At 43.2% G+C, this 24,247-nt stretch overlaps 1 protein-coding gene across 2 annotated transcripts in view; it reads right to left on the bottom strand.

Annotated features, from left to right (window-relative positions):
• Positions 1-12,935: 12,935 nt before the first annotated feature.
• LOC137537929 (ankyrin and armadillo repeat-containing protein-like) overlaps positions 12,936-24,247 on the bottom strand; it is a 97,254-nt gene continuing 85,942 nt past the window's right edge. Inside the window, exons 10-11 of one of the 2 annotated variants that reach the window (XM_068259856.1) lie at positions 18,515-18,591; positions 12,936-13,628 (exon numbers count right to left, since the gene is read on the bottom strand). In XM_068259856.1, the coding sequence (XP_068115957.1) occupies positions 13,546-13,628; positions 18,515-18,591 (160 nt within the window). In that variant the 3' untranslated portion in view covers positions 12,936-13,545. The remainder of the gene's footprint in view (positions 13,629-18,514; positions 18,592-24,247) is intronic. The other variant, XM_068259857.1, reaches the window with a different exon arrangement.

Here is a 24,247-nt window from a genome sequence, read left to right as displayed (position 1 = left end):
ATGAGCCATCTTCAGACTTTGTTCCTGTATACAAGATGTTAGGACATACAGTTATATATACAGATAGCAGGAGATGTATACATTGTTTTGTAAATATAAATAAATGTAATACAGTTGTCATTCTGTTTCAAAACATCCTGCTTTCACTGATGGCTAACACAGAACAATGCTTTGCTGCTTGTAAAACATGTCAGGAAAGAGTTAAACTGTACTAGCACAGAGAGAATGTTGCTGTCATTCCTTAGATTTATGGTTTGTTTTTATTTCCTAACAGGTCTCAGGTCTTTAACAGCTCTGACCAAGTAATAAAACATCAGTCTGGGGGAGAGGAGAGCTGATAATTCCTATCCTTGAATGCGTGCAGAAAGAAACTAATCTGAACTCAAAAGTTCTACTACTTGAGCCCATATATTTTTTTCTCACAGCAGCTTGTATGTCCCCACTCATTATACTAAGGACAAGATCCTCAGATGACAACAGATGCTGTCATCACACACACTCTGCGGTGAGAGAGATGCAGGGATCTCTGGAATTCAGGCAGAACAGAGCAAAGCAGAAGTGATTTACTTTGACATGTGACCTCTTATCTCTCCAAGTCCTGCGCCCTGCTGAATTTTATCGCCCTAGGCCTTGACCTTTGTGGCCTTTCCAGAAATCCGGCCCTGCTTCTCAGTATAGGAATGCACCCACCCCACCTGAGTGGACTACATATAAGCCACCTTCCCCAGTTCAGCAACGTGTATTTTCGGCACAAACTGTCAGAACATTGTCCTGCAACTACATTGTTGCAGAAAGCTGCATTTTCCCCCAGATAGCTGAATCAGATGACCCCTTTGTCACCCCACTCAGATAACAACTTTAGGTGGACCCTTTGTTGCGTGCGTATTGTTCCAGCGGCATTCAGCTGGGCGTGGGGAGAACTGGCTCACCCTGTGCGCGGCAAAGTAGGGGAATATAACAAATATAAAGGGATGGGGGCAAAAGCAAGATAGGTGATCTTGGCACCAGTTCTCAGATGCATAGCGCAAAGTTATTACGGCTATAGCGGCGCAGAGGGGAGTCACTGTAATTCAGGGTGCCATACAGTGATCCCCTTCTGCACCACTATAGCCATAATAACTTTACGGTCTATAGTGGCACCAAAAGCAAGTGCTACGCATCTCGGACCTGGTGCCATCTCGTATTTGCCCCCCATTCCTCTCAGATAGCAGTATTAGGTGACCTCATTGTCATCATCTTTCCACCCAGCCCCCCTCCCAGATCATCCACAAGACACTTAGACAGGTGCCTAGGGCCTGTAGAGAGACTAGGGGCCTGGTTGACACTTGCCCCATCAAATCTTAGAAAAAAAGTCAAGTGGCCAACACGGTTGGGCCCAAAGTAGTTACTTGCCGAAGGCCCCATTTCTCCTTAATACATCACTGCTCACCCCTTCCCCCCGGGTATCAGCATTAGCTGGTACCTTTATCATCACCCCCAGATAACTGCATTAGGTGGTCTCACTTGTCCGGCCAGAGCACTTCTCCTCTCCTCCTTCCCTCAGAGTCCTTCCATATCCATTCCCACCGGTACCAGTCTTCTGCTGCTGTAGCCCATCTGCTTACCTTGGTTGTTCTGGTATTCTGCTTACCTGGGTTATAACCAGTGGTTATCTGAGCTACTGTTGCTTTTCATTCTTCTTGAACCAGTTTGCTCATTATCCGCTGACATCAACAAAACATTTTCATCAAAACAACTGCTGCTCGCTGAATATTTTCTCTTTTTCAGACCATTCTCTGTCACTCCTCTTTGTGACAGTGCTTGTGCACCTCCTCCATCACTGATATGCAGCCACGCGTTAGTTGCAGATGTTGGCACGGTTAAAGGTACCTGCTTGGTTCCTCCCTTTCTTATTCATCCATTGTACTTCCAGTCTTCTTTCCTGCTGCCCGCATATTCAGTCATCACCACAATATGATGGCCATGTGCTATAACAGTCACATGACCATTGTGCCTGTGGTGAACAAGTAGAGTGGCTGGAACTTGGAACAGGTAGATGATATGTGAAGAGGACAAATAGGAGCAAAGGTGCAACATTTGAGATCTTCTTACCCCTCTAGCTCAGCTGACATTGCCCTCCTCAGTCCACTCTCATCCAAGGGGAAAATGCCGGGGGAACCCAAGGTCCCTGGATGGGAAAGCCTGAGTTATATGCTTGCCAATTATTGTGTCGGGAGGAGCAGATAGAACTTCATGATGACTGCAAAAAGTTATTGAAGAGAGAGGGGACATCTGCTGGTGGACAGTGGAAGTCTAGGAAAACTGATCACAAACCTCACCAGCAGGAACAGATTGTGACACATTGCTGTAGGCAGATATGTCCAAAACAATGGCTGCAAATTAAGTTGGAAGTCGGAATTCCAACCTCTAAATTCCGAAAGTTACCCAAAATTTTGTTCACATTATTTGTAAAAACAAAAACAAATTCAAGAGCTCACAGTAGTGTAGTATGTTAAAGTCATAGAACAAAATAATGTGATTGAATAATCACAAGAAATGGTTACCATTAAAGCAACCACTACATAGACTAGTGGGGAGATTACACCTGATCCCACTCGGGTTAAGAAGTCGCTCTCTGTAGATCAGAAAATAAGGGGTTACACCCCTCCACCAAGGGTTGACAAACTTATAAGTAATAGGATAAAATAGAGGAAGGAAGATTAAAATGCTCTAAAAAACAGTTTGAAAATGTGAGGTAGTGGTGGACTTACCTCTCCATCGACTACTCGAATTGTCTAATTCAGGCAAATGTTATTGTATACGCCACAGAGCTCGTAATCATTTATTCCTGTTCATTGCCTGAAGAAGCGGGTGAAATATCTGCGAAACGCATCACACTGTTTTGTGCAGTATAAAATAAAGTGAACTAGCCAATTCGAATATTCAATGAGGAGGTAAGTCCACCACTACCTCCCATTCGTAAACAGATGTTTGTGCATTTTAATCTTCCTGGCGCCTTTTTCACACAAATAGTAAAAAATATGTTCAAGGAAAATGTGGGGAAAAGTTCTATGTGAAAATCCAAAAATGCAAAGAAAAATAAATTATGGTTAAAAAGGGTCTAAAGCCTCAAAAATGACCTGTTATTATTAGCCAGACCTCTTCAGCATTAATGCCATAGCTGAAACGCTGCATTCCCGCTGCAAAACAAGGCCTTAAAGAGAATCTGTATTGTTAAAATCGCACTAAAGTAAACATACCAGTGCGTTTTCCCCTATTCCCCTCTGTCACAATTTTGCCGCTCTCCGCCGCATTAAAAGTGATTAAAACAGTTTTAAATAGTTTGTTTATAAACAAACAAAATGGCCACCAAAACAGGAAGTAGGTTGATGTACAGTATGTCCACATATAGAAAATACATACATACACAAGCAGGCTGTATACAGCATTCCTTTTGAATCTCAAGAGATCATTTGTGTGTTTCTTTCCCCCTGCAGCTCTCATGCACTGAAGTGACAGGCTGATTGTTTCTTCCTGCAAACAGCTCTGCCTGTGTCTGTAATTCCTCAGTATGTGAAAGCCCAGCCAGCTCAGAGGAGGATTTATCCAGCTTGTAAAAGATAAGAGAGCAGAGAGAAGCTGCCCTAATCTAAATAACACACAGGCAGTGTGCATAGAGGGGTCTGGAGGGGGGGGGGGGGGGGGCGTGCATCACAGAACCACAACACTGAAGAACTTGGCAGCCTTCCAGACACAGGGCGACAAGTCCGACAGGGGAAAGATAAGGTGATTTATTACAAAGAAAGAGATAGTAGAAAGTGCTGTAGTAAGCCAGAGCACATTAGAATAGGTTTTGGAACTTGTAGGATGGTAGAAAACAGGATGCAATTTTTGTTACAGAGTCTCTTTAATCACCCCAATCTCCTTCCAGTTAGAGGCAGAGCTTTGCGCTGTAGCTCTGCCTCTATTCATGTCAATCGCCATGGATTGCCGCCTCCTCCCGCCCCTCTCCGTCTTCTTTCCCTGAGAGGGCCGGGAGGAGGCGGAGATTCGCATAGATTGATGCGACTGGAGGCAGAGCTACAGCGCTAAGTTCTGCCTCCCCAGGCAGCAAAAGCTATGACCTGGAAAGTCATGGATTTTTGCCCCAGGATTTTGGGTTGATCAAGGCCTCGTTTTGTTGCGTGTTTTAGCTATGACATTAATGCTGAAGAGGTCTGGCTAATAAAAACTGTTATTTTTTTGAGGCTTCAGTGTTTCTTTAACACATTTTAGTAAATTAACAGAATCAGAATCCATTTATTTCGCCAAGTACAACGTGAGTTGTACCCGGAATTGATTTTGGCACAAACAGGGTCGGTGATGGTACAGTATTAGATATACAGTGGATACATACAGTGCATACAGATGCATACGGTAGATACAATGCATATTCAGGCAGAGTGTAGCATATAAGGTATAGGTAAAGGAACCGTAAAAGATAAACCCAAGGGAAAGGACCGGGGGATATTCCGCTGCCGTCCATGGCACTCAAAACGCTTCTGCAGCGATACTTTGAATCGGATGTCTCCCGGTCTATCCTGGGAAAAGAGAGAGAAGAGAGGAAAGAGAGAGAAGGAAAAATAGAGAGAAGGTGAGAGAGCAGTGACAGTGAGACCCCTTAGGATTGCAGTGTAACCAGTAAGTGTCCCGATTGGCTGGCTTTGCGTCTGTAAGCGATCCGCTATGAAGGATCCATGGCTGCTTGTCTGGCAACGTCCTAGTGAAGATGGGCCTTAGGATGCCAGTCTGGGAAGCCAGGTTGCCGGTGTGATTGTCTGATCCATGTGAGGGCCAGGGTGGCTAACCCACAGTAGGAGCCAGCAGCCAGGGGGCCAGGAGAGCAGTGGAGGGCCTGGATCCTGGATGGAGGGGACAAGATGATGGTCTGGCACCCTTGGGTGATTTTAGGCTCATCTGGGCAGCAGCAATGACACTGGCAGCAGGGGGGGCCGGAAAATACTGTATATTCGGAATCCAGGAAACTCGGGATATGTCAGGAATCCTGGATGAAATTTTGGTGACTCTGGCCATTTTGTTATTCTTTCAATTATGCAAATTTTGAATTTGATGGCAACAACAGTTTTCAAAAGGTTGGGAACAGCTTTCTTATATGTAGTAACACACGCTATTATTCAGTCTGTAGCGGCATTAAAGAGACTCTGTAAAGAAAAAACCCCTCTGGGGGACACTTACCTCGGGAGGGGGAAGCCTCAGGGTCCCAATAAGGCTTCCCTCTCACCTGTAACTTCAAGAAATCCAGCTCTAGCTCTGCCAAATCCTCACCCGACAAGCTTGACAAGGCTTGATTTATTTACTTCTCCGGAATCCAACGCAGGCGCAGTAGCGGCTCTTTGTTCGGGTTAGGTGGAAATAGCCGATCCCGATCATATCCGCTCTACTGAAAGGACTCATACCTGCACAGTAGAGCGGATTGATTGGGAGTATTTCCACCTTAACCCGAATCAAGAGTGGCTAGTGTGATCGAGGTAGGTAAATATTTACCTCGCCACCCTTCGAGGGACCTTGGCACTTGAACGGAGGAGGACGAAGGAAGCCTCGTTAGGATCCTGAGGCTTTCCCCTCCCAAGGTAAGTATCCCCCAGAGGGAGTGTATTTGATTACAGATTCTTTTTAAACCTGAGGAAGAGGATTGTGCCCACCAAACACGTTGTTTAGAGCTGAAATACTGTACCATTTCTTACCAATTATCGGCCTTATGTCCTGACATAACAAGGTGCAAGAATTGACAGTTGAAGTCTCTTACTTCTTCTAACACCTCCACCGTTGCTTATTTTGTATGTTGTGGGTGCCCTAACAGTACAGGGACGCTTACCATTGTGTTCTTATAATGTCAATATTGTTTTGCTAAGTACAATAAGATAATGTTACAACATAAAAATGCATAATGCCCAATTCACACACAATGTTAAGCAGTAGGCAAATCATATTGTTTGTACATACATAACATGAAAATTTGATTCATATGCATACCATTTGAACTTTACCATTGCTGCTCTGATATTCTGTAGGTTTTATCTCAAATCAGTGAATTGCAACAGAATAGCCTGGGGGAGGGTTGGTTATTAAAGGGACATCTGAAGTGAGAAGGATATGTAGGCTGCCATATTTATTTCCTCTTAAACAATACCAGTTGCCTGGCAGTCCTGACAATCTCTTTGGCCATATTAGTGTCTGAGCCACACACTCAGACACTCGTGAATCTAATCCTGTCTGACTTCAGTCAGAGCACCTGATCTGCATGCTTGTTCAGGGTCTATTGCTAAAAGTATTAGAGACAGAGGATCAGTAGGACAGCCAGGCAATGTGCATTGATTAAAAGGAAATACATATGGCAGCCATGGCCGATGAGGCGCTATGGATGTTGACTTAGAAGTCAGTATGAAGAAAAGTGGGGGAGTGGAGGATCATTTGGAAACAGCGTGGACACAGGGCGGCTGTAGGGGGGACACAGGGCGGCTGTAGGGGTCTGGCAGAAGTTCCAGGTAAGTGAAACTCCTCTTTTTTTTATATATTTAGTTCGGCTTTAACCTCCTTGGCGGTAACCCCTTGGCCGCTGGAGGCTGTATGCAGAGCAATGCACGCAGCGGGCATTTCAACTGACCTCCCGGGGGATCCCGACATCGGACGCCATTCTTCTTCCTCTCCTCCGAGGCTCTGCTTCCTCCGGTGAGATCGCCGTCTGTTGTCATGACGACAGCCGGCAATCTCACTACAGGGTTACAGCGCCACCCGGAGGACGGGTATGATTTTTTTCATGCTTTTAGGGTCGAAAAGCACATGAAAAAATTGTACCGCTTTTAGACCCTAAAATCAGAAGGAAACATAACGCCAGGGAGGTTAAATGGAACCTGAAGTGAGAGGAATATGGAGGGTACCATATTTATTTCCTTTTAACAAAATACCAGTTGCCTGGCTGTCCTGCTGATCCACTGCCTCTAATACTTTTATCCATAGACCCTGAACAAGCATGCAGATCAGGTGTTTCTTACTGAAGTGTGACTGGATTAGCTGAATGCTTGTTTTAGGTGTGTGATTCAGACACTACTGCAGCCAAAGAGATCAGCAAGATAGCCAGGAAACTGATACTGCTTAAAAGAAAATAAATATGGCTGCCTCCATGTCCCTCTCAGTTCAGATGTCTTAATTTTATCTGAAAGATAAGTTGTTATAATAGTACACAGCATTTGGCAAGTAAGTACATTTTCACAACTCTATTTTCAAATGAACGACAGTGTGCAAAATGTGAATGTGATAATTTGCATAGCCTATAAACCCATATTTAATGACAAATAGTACAAAGAGGTGAAACTGATACACAGTATTGTTTTCATAAAAAATGTACACTCATTTTGAATTTATCCCTGTTTTATCCGTGGTTGCTTCTTTGCATGAATTTTAATTTGCATTTCAGTTTTCAGCAATGAACTGACACACAGTGGTTTTCAGAGCTGTTTCTCAGCCCGTAGTGTGATTTGCACAATAGAATCATGTCTTTTTTTGATGCAGTGTCACCTTAAAGGGATACTGTAGGGGGGTCAGGGGAAAATGAGTTGGACTTACCCGGGGCTTGTAATGGTCCCCCGCAGACATCCTGTGTTGGCGCAGCCACTCCCCGATGCTCCGGCCCCGCCTCCGGTTCACTTCTGGAATTTCAGACTTTAAAGTCTGAAAACCACTGCGCCTGCGTTGCCGTGTCCTCGATACCGCTGATGTCATCAAGAGCACACAGCGCAGGCCCAGTATGGTCTGTGTCTGCGCAGTACACTCCTGGTGACATCAGCGGGAGCGAGGACACGGGCGTGCAGGCGCAGTGGTTTTCTGACTTTAAAGTCAGAAATTCCAGAAGTGAACTGGAGGCGGGGCCGGAGCATCGGTGAGTGGCTGCGCCAACACAGGATGTCTGTGGGGGACCATTAGAAGCCCCGGGTAAGTTCAGCTCATTTTCCCCCGACCCCCCTACAGTATCCCTTTAGGCCTAAAAATCACGGCTATCCAGTATAGGCTTTTAGCCTTGTTCCTTACTTGCAAATAAGTTCTCTGAATCCTCTGAATTTTTTTTAACAATATTATGCACTGTAGATGAAATCCGCAAGTTATTTGTATTTTTACAACAATGATGCTGCACTGTTTTCAGTAAATATAAGATTATACATACTGTACAGTAGCTTAAAGAGGAACTGTAAGGAGGAGTAAATATTCCTTAAAAAGCAGTGTAAGACAGTGATTTAAGTATATAGATAAGAAGGATTGACTAATAAATCTCGTAACCCTGTCAGCAAGGTGCTGTAAAAATGCCATAGGCAGCCTGGGAGGATCCCTGTTTACTACTGGCAGGAGTAGCAAGTTTTTTTTTCTTCATCCCAGCAGTTGAAAACACGCCCACAGTGAAGGTTGTTACACCCTCCTTCCCCAACCTTTTTTTTTTCCTAACTGACATAATTTGCAGAAGCCCAGGAAGTATAATATGCACATGTGTAAACAGAAGCAGACAGGGAATGAGCTGGAGATGCTGATTAGTGTATTGTAATATAGCTGAATAGCAGAGGCGTTTCAAACCACTGGCATTACAGCATAGGTCACTAGCTGCGTTTTTGCCAGAAACGCAAAACGCATGCGTTTGCTGATTCTGAAGTGCAGCTTGTTTAAAATAAGAATCTTGGGTGGCCTTTTCCACTGCTGCATTCCAGTTTTTAAAAACGCAAACCCATGTCTGTGCGATTATGATGCGTTTTGTGTTTCAATGTAAAGTATAGGAATGCATGAAAAACGCATAGAAATGTGTTTTGCGTTATGTATTGATTTAACCACCAGTATCTATTTTCAAGACAACACTTGCCATTTGCCAATCAGAAAAACGGAGACTGCAAACGCATAAAAAACGCACAAAACGAACATCAAAATTGGGGAAACGCAAATGCATTTGTAGTTGCGTTTTGCAGTGGAAAAGGGCCTTGAAGCACAGAGCTGTCTACAAAGGCATTGTAAATTTTCTGGCAGTCCAGGAAAAAAAAGTTTCTTTTCCATGTCTTGAGAGACTGAAAACTAAAGCTAGCCATACATTAGGCAATGATGGGCAGATTCAACCAAGAGACAAATCTCTCTCTAATCGAATCTGATTAGAGAGAGATCTGTCAGCTGCTCATACACCATAGGCCGATTCCCGATCAATTTCAGCATGAAATCTCCTGGAAATCGGCAGAGCCCGCCGCTGTTCCTCTGTGTATAAATGTATGTACATGTATGTGTATTTATACATTACCTGTCCTGTATCTGTCTTCCACCGCTCCTCCCTATAAATGGCGGCCAGCGTAACGTCGCACACGCACGCCAGCGAGATATGTGCCGGCAGCAAGTATGGGAAGTGTAGCAGCGGATTCAGAAGAGGGCGGTCACTGGGACACAGGACAGGTAATGTGTAAATACACATACACACATAGCGCCAGGAGTTTCGTCACTCACCCCGATATCGCTTGCCTTTTACCGCCATGCACCCGACCAACCACGATAGCCAATTTGCAGCATTTCCGATTGACTCATGTGCCCAAATATCAGCCTGAAATTGGTTGCGTTGTCAATCAGGCATGCACTTGGCGGCGTGATTTTAATCTGATTTGATTATAAGCTTTCTCCCCCCTGCACAATTGTGCTAATGACTGCATCTGCTCGTCCACTGATAAGAAATACAAAGATTTGTAGACAGTCCCTATTCAGTATTCTGCAGGGTCTTGAGTACAGCACCCTGCCTCCAGCCTTTTCACCCCAAATCCCCAAGAGCTTTGTACTGTAGTGATGCTGGTGCAGTCTGCAGAGCCAGCCATCAGAGTAGGACAGATTGGGCCATTCACACTGGGGATCACAAAATGCTGGCAATTAGCGCTAGCGTTTTGCGGCTGTGATTTTTTTTGTAGCAAACGCATATTTTTGACTACATTTTCATGATTCTTGAGCGATTGGGATTACACAAGCACTTTAATCTGCAGAAACCGCCTACAAATCGCCCCAGTGTGAATGGGCCCTGAAGAGCACACTCATCTGACATCATCTGCAGCACTGTACAGAGTACATATTCATGTCGCTGACTGTCCTCAGAGGAGCTCACAATCTAATCCTACCATAGTCATAGTGTAATGTCCTACCATATTATTATTATGTGTTTATATAGCACTGACATCTTCTGCAGCACATTACAGGGTACATAGTCATGTCGCTGACTGTCCTCAGAGGAGCTCACAATCTAATCCTACCATAGTCATAGTCTAATGTCCTACCATATTATTATTATTATGTATTTATATGGCACCGACATCTTCTGCAGCACATTACAGAGTACATAGTCATGTCTCTGACTGTCCTCAGAGGAGCTCACAGTCTAATCCTACCATAGTTCTAGTCTAATGTCCTACCATATTATTATGTATTTATATAGTACTGACATCTTCTGCAGCACGTTACAGAGTACATAGTCATGTCGCTGACTGTTCTCAGAGGAGCTCACACTCTAATCCTACCATAGTCATAGTCTAATGTCCTTCCATATTATTTTTATGTATTTATATAGCACTGGCATCTTCTGCAGCACTTTACAGAGTACATAGTCATGCCACTGACTGTCCTCAGAGGAGCTCACAATCTAATCCTACCATAGTCATAGTCTAATGTCCTACCATATTATTATTATGTGTTTATATAGCACTGACACCTTCTGCAGCACATTACAGGGTACATAGTCATGTCTCTGACTGTCCTCAGAGGAGCTCACAGTCTAATCCTACCATAGTCATAATGTAATGATCTACCATATTATTATGTAGTTATATAGCACTAACATCTTCTGCTGAACTTTACAGAGTACATAGTCATGTCACTGACTGTCCTTAGAGGAGCTCACAGTCTAATCCTGTGTCAAAATAAACACATGACGTAGCTGCAAATGAATATTACATACTAACCTCACCGTCAGTTCCTCTCAGAAGCTCACCATTTTCTTCTTACAATGATGCCTTCCAGTTCTGACAATATTTTGTCAGAACTGAAATATACCAGTTGCTGTCAGTTATATATCAGCAGTTGTCAGTTACAACTGAATGTGCAAGGTAATGTCCATGTTTCCCTATGGCTCAAGTGGTGTGATATTACAGTTTAACAGTGTGCTGACCAGGAAGCTGTTAAGGGGTAATGGCCGTTTTTAAAATGGAGGATGGAAAACTTAATTGATCACAGTGGACAAATGGGACGCAGGAGAGGAGAAAGAGATTGAGGAGTATACAGGAGGTAAGTATGATCTGTGTATGGTTATTTTTACTTTTTATTTTCAGTTCAGGTTCTCTTTAAAGGAGTCATCAAGGGATATGAGGAAAATAAGTGCCACTTACCCGGGGCTTCGTCCAGGCTGACTAGGACGAAGGCTGACCAGGAGGTAAGCCTGTACTGCACCTGCGTGAGCGTCGCTATCACTGCCACGTGGACCGGAGCGTACTGCGCAGGCGTAGTAGTTCTGCGCCTCTGCAGTATGCTCCGGTCCACGTGGCGGTGATTGACAGCACCCCTCACGCAGGTGCAGTACCTCCTGGTCAGCCTGACGTCATCGCCGGGGACCGGAAAGCTTCACAAGCGAACGGCTCACCGCAGAGCTGCACCAAGGGACATGCTGGGAGCTTGTGGCTGGACGAAGCCCCGGGTAAGTAGCACTTATTTTCCTTCAATTCCCTTGAGGACACCTTTAAGGCATAAATAAGGGACAGCTGGAGAGGTCTGACTTCTAGCTCTGCACTTTTACTACTTTCTAAGCAAAGCACAGGAGACACAGCAGTGTAAAGCATGCTGGCAGCCTGTCACCGAGGCTGCACTGCTCTCTGCTTTGTTTCTGAACTCAAAGTAAAAAAAGTTCAGGCTAAGAAGTCAGACCTCTCTCCCCCTCCCCCAGATGCATCAGACAGGCAGCGTTTTCACACTGTATACATTTTATCAGATGCTGGAGATTACATGTCATGCCTGTGGGAGAGAAACAGTGAGGAGGACAGTGGATAAGTGAGCAGGCTGCTAGATACACGCTGCTCACTCTCCTGAAAGCTGCTGGCACTGCACGAGATTTGGGGGCGTGGCCGGCTCACTCTGCTGCCTGTCTCTTGTTGAAGGAGACTTTTTTTTTTCCTCCAAACACCAGGAGAGAGCTTGTGACGTTTCTAAACGTCACTACCCAGAAGGCACTGAGAGTAGGCTAATTATTATACATCCGCGGAGGCAACTAGTGTGGTGGGCGTGGCTTACTGGTTAAAGCTACAGAAACTAAGTAAATTTATATTATTTTACTAGGAGATACTTGTTTTTCCCCTATAAAGTGGGCATGATGTACACACTGGTGCTGAGTACAATAGGAGGTTACAGTTCCTCTTTAATAAAATAGGGTGGCTTCAACTTAACAACTTTTCTCTTTTGTAGGAAAAAATGTCACCACTCTCAGGGAGTCACTTTTTCAGTTCTAATGCGTGAAGTAAAGTCATGGGCATTTTATAACAGGCAACCCAATTCAGCAAGCATTCATTAAAAGTTATTTTAAACAGAAGATGAACAATTATCTACTAGTAAAGAAAAATGCATTTACTTTTTTTCTCCTGACTTTTCTCCTAGGTGATATTTTTAAACTTGTAAATAAAATGCATTTTAAACCCCCAGCAAGCAAACAAATACTCAAAATAATGTTGATAGTACTCTTTTACCCCATTTGTGGTACTTTTTCAATTGCTGAATGCTGGAAATTCATTTAATAGAAAATGAAAACTTATCTCCTAGGAGAAAACTAAGGTGAAAAAGTTAATTGCCTATGGGCCCTGGGGCCATGTGCAATTTTCTTTTTCACCTGCGTTTTCTCCTAGGAGATAATTTTTCATCTTCGCGTTTAAATAACGTTACAGCACATTTCAACTAAAAAGTACCAAGAAGTAGGTGAAAAGATACTATCAAAATTATTTTGAGCATTTCTTGCTTTCTGGTGGCTTAAAAGGGATTTTGTTTACAAGTTTAAAAATATCACCTAGGAGAAAACTCAGGAGAAAAAGTAAATTGCATATGGCCCCTGGTCTTCTTTATTCAATTCACTTGTTCTCCTAAGTTCTCACCTAGGTGATATTTTCCCACCTTATCAATAAAGTGAATTGCATATGGCCCCAGATGAACAATTATCTCCTAGGAGAAAACATAGGAGAAATTTAGCACATATGCAATTAACTTTTTCTCCTGAGTTTTCACCTAGGAGGTAATTTTTCAACATCTTTTTAAAATAACTTTTCAGCACTAGATGAAAAAGTACTATGAAAATTATTTTGATTATTTCCTTGCTTACTGGTAGTTTAAAAGGCATCTGATTGGCAAGGATTGAAAATATTGCCTAGGAGAAAACTCAGGTGAAGAAGTGAATTGCATATGGGCCCCTGTGTTATCTGAATTTGGAGAATTGTCTTGTCTCCGCTGAAGTTTGGAAAAAGCAATCTGCACTCGCAATAATTATCAACGATGATTTTTCCTCGGAGTCGGAATGAGATTATTACTGGACAAAAAGACTGCTGATGGATGATTGGAGAATTGTCGCCCTGGAAGGAGAAGAGAAAAGTTCATAATCAAAATCAGTTTGATATCTAATATTACATTTTAATAAACCAATCTTAAAGCAACACTGAAGTGATTTAAAAAAATAAATCAGACACTTACCTATGGCGAGGAAGAGCTACGGGTCCTACAGAGCCTTCCTGTTCCCCTCGTTCCAGCACTGTTATGCTCCAAAACACGGGTCTCTCCGTACTGTATGAGGATGCATGCTCACGCAGGCGCAGTATGTATCCGCCCGTCTTTGGGAACACTCAGGCTCCCTAAGATTTCTTTCCTGGGGTGGATGATTCAAACAGGGGTGACATATCTGGAACGAGGGGACTCTGAGAGGAACGGGAAGACTGTATAGCAGTGTCCGCAATCCTATCCTCAAGGCCCACCAACAGTACATGTTTTGTGGAAATCCACAGAGGTAGTTAATCAGCTCTGCTGAGACACTAATTACCTCACCTGTGATTGTGTATGGTTTTCCACAAAACATGTACTGTTGGGTCTTGAGGACAGGTTGGGGAACTCTGCTCTATAGGACCCAGTGGCTTCCCTCTCTATCGGTGAGAATCTGTTTTTTGTTTGGCTTCAGACTTGCTTTAACCACTTTACCTCCCCTGGACGAGTATTTATGTCCCTACAAAACACCACTTTAGCTTGCAGGGACGTAGATATTCATCCCTTGCCGCCACATGCTCCCAAGCATGCTCCCGCGGTCGTTCTAGCCGCCGATCATTAGATAGGAGATGAATGAATGGGAACGCCGTTCCCATATATTAATATCAATGATCACCGGCATCAATGAGATGCCTGCGTCATTGTATCTTCTGGAGTAACATGTCCATGCATTACCTCCTGTTTAGCTTACTTATAGTACAGTAATAGGAAATAATGTGCGACATCTTGTGGCCAAATAGAAAAATTACACCTACACACATGTATTTAAATAAAAAGAACGACACTTACATTTAAAATTACACTTACATTTAAAACTTAATCCCCCCCCCCCCCACTCTCCCATAGTGCCAAAAACATTTTTTGCATTAAAAAAAAGACAATAAAAAAATACATAGTTAACTTAGGGACTGAACTTTTTTTTAATATGTATGTCAAGAGGGTATTTTACTGTTATTTTTTAATCAATGGGCTTGTAATTAGTGATAGATGCAAATCTAAAAAAAAACACCTTTACTTCCAAATAAAATATTGTCGCCATACATTTTACTAGGGAAATATTTTAAACATTGCAATAACTGGGACAAATGGGCAAATAAAATGTGTGGGTTTTATCCACAGTAGAATGTTTAATTTTCAAACTATAATGGCTGAAAACTGAGAAATAATGATTTGTTTTCAATTTTTTTTCTAATTATTCCCATTAAAATGCATTTAGCATAAAATAATTCTTAGCAAAAGATACCACACAAAGAAAGTCTAATTGGTGGCAAAATAAACACGATATGGATTTTTTCATTGTGATAAGTAGTAATCAAGTTATAAGCGAATAAATTGAAAGAGTGCTGACAGGTGAAAATTGTTCTGGTTTTTAAAGGATACCTGAAGTGACGTGACATGATGACATAGACATGTGTATGTACAGTGCCTAGCACACAAATAACTATGCTGTGTTCCTTTTTTTCTTTCTCTGCCTGAAAGAGTTAAATATCAGGTATGTAAGTAGCTGACTTAGTCCTGACTCAGACAGGAAGCGACTACAGTGTGACCCACACTGATAAGAAATTCCAGCTATAAAACACTTTCCTAGCAGAAAATGGCTATGAGAAAATGAGAGCAAGAAAGAGATAAAAAGGGAAATTTCTTATCAGTGAGGGTCACACTGTAGTAACTTCCTGTCTGAGTCAGGACTGAGTCAGCCACTTACATACCTGATATTTAACTCTTTCAGGCAGAGAAAGAAAAAAAGGGAACACAACATAGTTATTTGTGTGCTAGGCACTGTACATACCCATGTCTATCTTATCATGTCACTTCGGGTATCCTTTAAGGGAATAAACCCTTGGAGGTGAAGTGGTTAATCAAGCATTTACCCTCAGGGTGCAGAGTAGGGATGATCACATATATGCACATTGTTCCGAGTTCATGCAGATTTATATAAATTTTTATGCAAATGTATGCAGTTGAAAATGGACCAATCAATTTAAACCTGGGTTTAAACTGATTGGTCCATTTTCAAACTGCATACATTTGCATTAAAAAATGCATCATTTTGGAACATCTCATTGATCATCCCTAGTGCCGACATGATGCTTAGCAAAGGACTGAGGATTTGTTTTAGTGGACCTAAGGGGTTTATTTTGTATTTTTTTTTTTTTTTTGCAAACTAGCACTGCAAATGGACACCAAAGCCTGGTACACACCTTCAATTTTGATTGGCCAATTACTGACCCATGTTACCACCTCCATGTAGTATGATGGTTTGTCTACTCAATTTGCTCATAGTATTCAGAACCTGTTGGCCCTCATATTCATGCTCATTACAAGTGGTAAAATTGGCCAATCTATGTCAGCTGCTGGGCAGCAATATCAAGTGACCAGCCAACACACTGCAATATATGAGATGATGGGAGGCATGCTCCATGTATGTAAGTATAGCAGAGGATTGTGGGAAGACACTGTGACATGCAGCCCTCTTATCTTCTCCATGGGTATCTTATTTATTTATTTTTTTGCATGAGTTTAGTTCAGCTTTAAAATAGAAGAAAAGCAGCATAAAAAGAACAACAAAAAAAACAAACAAACAAAAAAAACCCCAAGTTTCATACTTACCTACATAGAGAAAAGACAAAGGGCTTGATTCACAAGAGTGCTAACTGTTAGCACGGCCGTTTTCGCGCGAATTTTCACATTGCGCGCGATCGCAAATTTTTGCGTGAAACGATAACGTTTTGCGCGCAAACGCGAATTTTTGTGCAAAATCGATATCGTTTTAAACATTATCGTTTTGCGCGAAAATTCGCGCGAAAACAGTTGTGCTAACAGTTAGCACTCTTTTGTGAATCAAGCCCATAGAGCCTTCCTGGTCCCCTCTCCATCCCGTTACTCCAGTGCCATCCCCAGTGAAGATCGACTTTAACCTGCTTGGTTGAATATTGGTCCTTCTTTGACCCTTTGGAAGTACTTGGAATGTAAGTGCTTCTGAAGATTGCCAAGGAGTCCCAAAGGTGTGTAACTTCATTGGCGGACATCGGTGGAATAAGGGATGTGAGCAAGGACCGTAAAGGCTCTATGACAGTGTTCCCCAACCCTGTCCTTAAAGGACATCCGAGGTGAAAATAAACTGATGAGAAAAACAATTGTGTCTATCCTCCTTTTCCTAAAAATGACTTTTTTTTTTTTTTTTTTTTTTTTTTAGATTTCCCACAGTTTTATTTTATATTTAAATCTAGTTTTTAAGTTTTTAGTGTTTCATTGTCTCTGCTCAATTACACCTTCATTGAAGTATGCTAGAGCTCAAATCTATGAATTATTGACCCTTTGTATCTCTTTTCTGCTCTCAAAGCCATTTACTGACAGAATTTGGCTGTAATTACTTAGCAGTGAGGGTTATGCTGTAGTCTGACCCAGTCCGACCAGATCCCAACCCGGACAGAAGCTGTCACTTGCATACCTGACACTTGCATACTCTTTCAGTCAGAGAAAGAAAAAAAGGAACACAGCGTAGTTATTTGTGTGCTAGGCACTGTACATACACGTCTATCTCATCATGTCACATGTCACCTTGGTTGTCCTTTAAGGCCCACCAACAGTGCATGTTTTGTGGAAATCCACAGATGTAGTTAATGCGGGTCAGGAAAATATGGCGTGGGGAAAAAATGGCGCACAGTGATAAATCTTTTAAAACGGTATTTATAGTTTTAAGGATATGCAGTAACTTTATTTAAAACGCTATTTATCGTTGGTCTGACCCCCGCCCCTCATGTCCTGCGGTGTCCCCCGGTTCCTGTCTTCTGCCTCCCCCGCCCCCCCTCGCACGTCCAATTTTGTCTCCCAGTGATTTCATCTCTGCCCCGGACTGGAGTGTAATGCTACAACAGTCCTACCTAAGCAGATCTTACGAACAGCTGGTGGATGTATCTGCTCGCTGCCGCTGAAGACTTTCTGATGCACCAATCACGCTGGGGGCGCTGCTCCAGAATTGCCAATCACCGCTGCTCATTTCTCTGCTCCGTCTGCTAATTGGACCCAATGCTCCCGCCTCCGAGACCATCGCGTCCAATTAGCAGACGGAGCAGAGACATGAGCAGCCGTGATTGGCAGTTCTGGAGCAGCGCCCCCAGCGTGATTGGTGCATCAGAAAGTCTTCAGCGGCAGCGAGCAGATACATCCACCAGCTGTTCATAAGATCTGCTTAGGTAGGACTGTTGTAGCATTACACTCCAGTCCGGGGCAGAGATGAAATCAATGGGAGACAAAATTGGGCGTGCGAGGGGGGGCGGGGGAGGCAGACAGGAACCGGGGGACACCGCAGGACATGAGGGGCGGGGGTCAGACCAACGATAAATAGCGTTTTAAATAAAGTTACTGCATATCCTTAAAACTATAAATACCGTTTTAAAAGATTTATCACTGCGCCATTTTTTCCCCACGCCATTTTTGACTGTACGCAGTTAATGAGCTCTGTTGAAACAATAATTAACCCACTTGGGCATGTTTGTGGTTTTCTGCAAATCATGTACTTTTTAGGTTGGGGAACTGTGCTCTACGGGATCTAGAAACTTCCCTCTTCATAGGGGAGTATCAAATGTATTTACATTTTTTTTGCCTCCTTACATTTACTTTAATGAGAGAGAAGCTAACAACCAAAAAACATTATATACGAACTTGCTGCAGGCCAGGGACAAGGACTTATATGTTATATTACCTGCAGAATTCTGGGTCTTGAATGTTTTGTTTGTCTGATCATCAGCCGAGGTGACAATTATTTTTGCAGGCCTAAGACTGGAGAAACAACATGGCATCATTCATACATCAGAAGTAACTGCCTCACTTAAAGAGACACTGAAGCAAAAAAAAAAAATATGATATAATGATTTGTATGTGTAGTACAGCTAAGAAATAAAACATTAGGAGCAGAGCCATAAGTCTAATGTTGTTTTCAGTACAGGATGAGTTAAAGTGACTCTGTAACAAAAATTACAACGTTTTTTTCTACCATCCTACAAGTTCCTAAACCTATTCTAATGTGATCTGGCTTGCTGCAGCTCTTTCTACTATAACCATCTCTGTAATAAATCAATGTATCTTTCCCCTGTCAGACTTGTCGGCCTGTGTCTGGAAGGCTGCCAAGTTCTTCAGTGTTGAACTGTTCCTCTATGCACACTCTAGTGTGTGTTTTATTTCCATAAGCCAGCAGCTTCTCTGCTATCTTATCAGTGATAGAAGAGAGCTGGATAAAAATCCTCCTCTGGAGGCTGTGAAAGGAGCTGGTCTGTCACATACTAAAGGTGCCCATACACTCGTCAGATTGGCAGCAGTTAGATAAGAAATGCATCTGATGATCTATCTGATGCGTTTTTAGAACATTTTTTACCAGGATAGAATTCCAATAGATTTCAGTTTGAAATCTATTGAAATTCGATCTGATGGCATTTTTTTGCCATCAGATTTCCATTAAGGCCAATGCAAACTGATAAGCAATCTCATCAGATCAACCTAAATTTTCCACCCTGCCAGTTCGATGGAAATCCATCGAAATCGATCGAAATCGGCCATCGATTGGTCGATTGGCCAACCGATTTGCAATCGATCTATCGATCGATCGATCGGGATCGATCGGTCGGCCAGAAAATCGGCTGAGTGTATGGGCCCCTTAAGGAATTAACGACATAGGCAGAGCTGTCTGCAGGAAGCCTGTAATGTTCAGTGCATGAGAGAAGCTGGGGACAGAAGGTAAACACACACAAGTGATCTCTTGAGATTCAGAAGTAAAGCAGCCCATACACTCAGCCGATTTTCTGGCCGACCGATCGATCGATCGCGATCGATCGATCGCAAATCGGTTGGCCAATTGACCGATCGACGGCCGATTTCGATCGATTTCGATGGATTTCCATCGAACTTGCAGGGTGGAAAATTTAGGTCGATCTGATGAGATTGCTTATCAGTTTGCATTGGCCTTAATGGAAATCTGATGGCAAAAAAATGCCATCAGATCGAATTTCAACAGATTTCAAACTGAAATCTATTGGAATTCTATCCTGGTAAAAAATGTTCTAAAAACGCATCAGATAGATCATCAGATGCATTTCTTATCTATCTTCTGCCAATCTGACGAGTGTATGGGCACCTTAAGGCTGTATACAGCCTGCTTGTGTATGGATGTATTTTCTATGTGTGGACATGCTGTACATCAACCTACTTCCTGTTTTGGTGGCCATTTTGTTTGTTTATAAACAAACTTTTTAAAACAGTTTTTGACTACTTTTAATGCGGCGGGGAGCGGTGAAATTGTGACAGAGGGTAATAGGAGATGTCCCCTAACGCACTGGTATGTTTACTTTTGTGCGATTTTAACAATACAGATTCTCTTTAAGAAACTCCAGTTGTTATCTATGCAAAAAATCCATTGAGCTCCACGACTTTCAAAAGCTCTGTCTTCTGAAACTTGTTATCTCAACTGTCAGTGACAGTCACTGTATTTTCATTTTCTCTCCAGAGGACAGGTCAATAGTTCACTGGCTTGCTCTGTAAAATCATTTAGAATGCTGAGTAGTGTGTAAATTGCAAATATTAGAGAATGATGCAATGTTATAAAAACACTATTTATAACTGAAAATAAAAATATGAGAATATTTTCTTTGCTACTAATGTTCTAGTAATTATCCGTACCACACAACCAATTCATTAGATCATAATTATTTTTTTCACTTCAGCGTCTCTTTAAAGTGGTATGTACTGTACACTTGATGTGCCTCTCCATTTTCCCTAAAGAAAAACAAAAGTTTGCTTTCTTAAAACAGAAAGAATTTGCGATAATTCAGGTTGGAGTGAGCTTGAGATGTCTCCCAGAGCATCACCGCTGAATATATGCAAATTAACCATTGTACCCTTAGAAGCTAAACACACCTCCAGAACCGCTGGAATGCAATGATGTGTCAGTTTGTTAATTTGTACAGAGCCACAATAATCCAATCCCTAAGAAATTCCCTAATAATCCTGTGCGATTATTTTAACTGTTTAAAGGGACCCTGTGCGTTGAAAAAAATTGAAAATTGGACTTACCTGGAGCTTCCTCCAGCCCCTGTAGCCCGCGAGGTCCTCCGGCATCCTCTTCTCCCCTCTCCTGGTCCCGCTGGTGGCTCCGGTAATTGGCGACTCTCTGGTGAAGTTGCACGTGCGAACCCATCGCGTTCTGTCGCAATAAGCCTCCTGTGCATGCGTGGTTCTCTAAAGACTGAACTGTGTATGGCGACCGGCCAGATGAGGAGTCAGGCACCCAGCGGGGCTGTGCATGTGCAACTTCACCAGAAAGTCGCTGAATACTGAAGCCGCCACCTGGACCAGGAGAGGGGAAAAGAGGATGCCGGAGGACCTCGTGGGCCATGGGGGGGAGGGGGGGGGAGTTCGGGCTGGAGGATGCCCCAGGTAAGTCCAAATTTCGTTTTTATTCATCACTCAGGGTCAGGGCAACTGAAGTGAAAAAAAATATTGAGGCAGCCATATTTATTTCCTTTTAAGCAATACTAGTTTCCTGGCAGTCTTTTTGGCAGCATAATTACCCTTAAAAAAAAACATTTCTTTGTTACAGCTTACACACCTCCTGCAATAAATCTTAGGTGTGTCTACTTCCTGCTTTCATGAAAGCAGAGAAAGTGTTAACACACTTTGTTCACATATTAGTTGTGTCTGCCAAAGACTGCCGCATTTCTGTGCTGACACAGCTGAGAGATCAAATTACACTTGAGATTATTTACAGATGAGGGGGAATTAGACAGGCTAAACTCTCTAAACACAATCAGGGCAGATTTCTCCTGACGGTGGCAGCCTCCATAGCCCTCTGGCTTCAGTTGTTCTTTAACATTGTTCAACTCTAGGAATACCAGGAATGGTCCTTTTATGCTAAATGATGACGTCACCTGTGGATTCTTGGACAGCTTTTTTAATTCCCACAAACTGTTTAATTAATTAATTAATTATTTTTATTTGTATTCATCTGTCAGCAAGTTTATAGAAGAATTAGTAAAAAGGCCTGCCTGTTGAAAAACGGGCACTAGGCCACGGTCGCTAAACCCGGCAACGCGCATACCAATGCGTCCTGCTCACCCGTCTCCCACCACTGTCCGAAGTATATACACACAGGGAGATGTTGCTTGCTTGGCAGTTGGAAAAAGCTGTTATTTCCCACAATGCAATGAGGTTCACAGACAGCAAACTGTCAAGTATGGAAGCACGGTCGGACACACACAGGGACAGGCCGCAGAGACACGGGGGTTTTATTATATAGGACCAGTGGACCTAAGCCCGTTTAAAAACGGGCCAAGTCTTCATTGCGCATGCGTCCGCTGCACATGCACCCAAGCCGCTCGCGCCCGCCCAAGCATGCAGCCTGCGCGCCCATCACGTGCACACGCCAGCCCGTCTGCCCCCCCCCTCCTTGGCTGTGCGGCTCACGTCACTCCCCCTCACCGTCTCTGCACATGCGCACGGTGCAGATGGGACACGGGACGCAGACACAGTAGGGTTTTATTATATAGGAGATAAGAGCAGGTCATGTTACAAGATTGCAAAATTAAAGGACCTCTATGTTGAAAAATATTAAAACTTAAGATTCATCCATATAAACTGTACATTATTCCCAGAGTAAAATACACTATAAATTACTTTTTCCCCCCTATGTTGCTGTCACTTACAGTAGGTGGTAAAAAGCGGACAGATCTGACAGATTTTTGGAACATTCCACCTCCTCATGGGGGATTCTCAGTATTACCTTTATTCTTTACAAAAGCACTTCTTGGAAAGGGTATATATTAAGTTGCTGGCCAGCTTCCCTATCACGCGCAACTGCCAATAAGTAAGAGCTTTTGTAAAAAAAAAAAGTAGTCCAAAACCTTTCTGTAATATTTTCAACTGTAAGTGACAGCAACATCAGGAAAAGGCAATTTATAATACATTTTACCATGTGAGAAATCTACATTTGATATGTATGCATTTTTACAGTTTTTTGCGATAAATGTTCGAAACCACTTAAGGACCAGGGGATTTTGGTGTGATCTGTGCTGCGTGGGCTCTCCAGCCCACAGCACAGATCACTTTGCAGGCAGGGCGACCAGACTTCCCCCCTTTTTTCCCCACTAGGGGGATGTCCTGCTGGGGGGGTCTTATTGCCGCCGGCTATCTGCGTTTTGCGGGAGGGCTCCTCAAAGCCCCCCTCTGCAGCGATTTCCGCCCTCCCTCTCCTTACCTCCCTCTCTCTCACGCTGTGTAATGCGCAGGATGGAGATCTGTCCTGCGCCGCCTAGAATAGGCTTCAGCCTTTCAGGTGCTGGCGATCCCCAGCCAATCAGAGGCCGGGGATCGCCGATCTGCTTTACGGCGCTGCTGCCGAACTGACATGATCGGCCGTTTGTATCCATGTATACACTTACGACCTGCCGACGCCTATCGGCGTTAGGCGGTCGTTAAGAGTTTTAGAAGTTTTACATCTTGGAATACATCACTGGACTTGATATATTGGGATTAAAGCACACCTGAAGTGAGAGGGCTTTGGAGGCTGCCATATTTATTTCCTTTAAGGCCTCTTTCACACCAAGACGTTGCGTTTTAGGGGACGTTAAGGTCGCATAATGTGCCCATAACGCAACGCATGGTGGTGTTGAAGTTGGACGTCAGATTGAGCTGCTTATGAGGCTCTTGGTGCTATCCTGGGAAGTCCGGATCTTTTCAATGATTCGGATGATTTGAATTGGATCATTGAAAAGATCCGGATCTTTGAACCGAATCTTTGAATTATTTTACTAGGGAAGCAGGAAGCAGGGGGTGCAGCAGAGTGAGAGGTGCAGGAGAATGAGGGCACATTGAGGGTGCTAATGGGGAAGGGAGAGATGCAGCAGGAAGATTGTGCTTATGCACAGAAGCTGCGGTTCCTGTTTCTTCCAGACATCCACTGTGAACCGAATCCTTCATTGTGATGATCCGGATGATTCGACTCACAAAAAAGATCCAAAGATCCGAATTGTTCATGATCTGGACAACACTACAGTGCAGTGAATATTAATTAGCCATGTGGCTAGGAACAATAGCGACTCTCCTCTTACTGAGCATGTGCAAACAGTCTAACACAGCTAAAACCACCTATAACGCACAGCATGCTGCACTTTCTGTGAACGTGCAGCGTTACACTAACGCAACGTGAGCACTGTGAACAGCCCATTGATTTTTCATTACTGTGAGTTGGGCTGCGTTACAGGCTGCTGTAACGTGCGCCTGTAATGTCCCACTGTGAAAGCAGCCTTAAACAATGCACATTGCCTGGCTAATGTCTGAATCACACTCCTGAAACAAGCATGCGGCTAATGCAGTCACACTTCAGTCACAAACATCTGATCTGCATGCTTGTTCAGGGTCTATGGTAACCACTATTGATACAATATTTTTT

Source organism: Hyperolius riggenbachi, chromosome 11 (genome assembly GCF_040937935.1).
Source record: "Hyperolius riggenbachi isolate aHypRig1 chromosome 11, aHypRig1.pri, whole genome shotgun sequence".
NCBI lineage: Eukaryota > Metazoa > Chordata > Amphibia > Anura > Hyperoliidae > Hyperolius > Hyperolius riggenbachi.
This window is presented reverse-complemented; position numbering and strand designations above follow the sequence as displayed.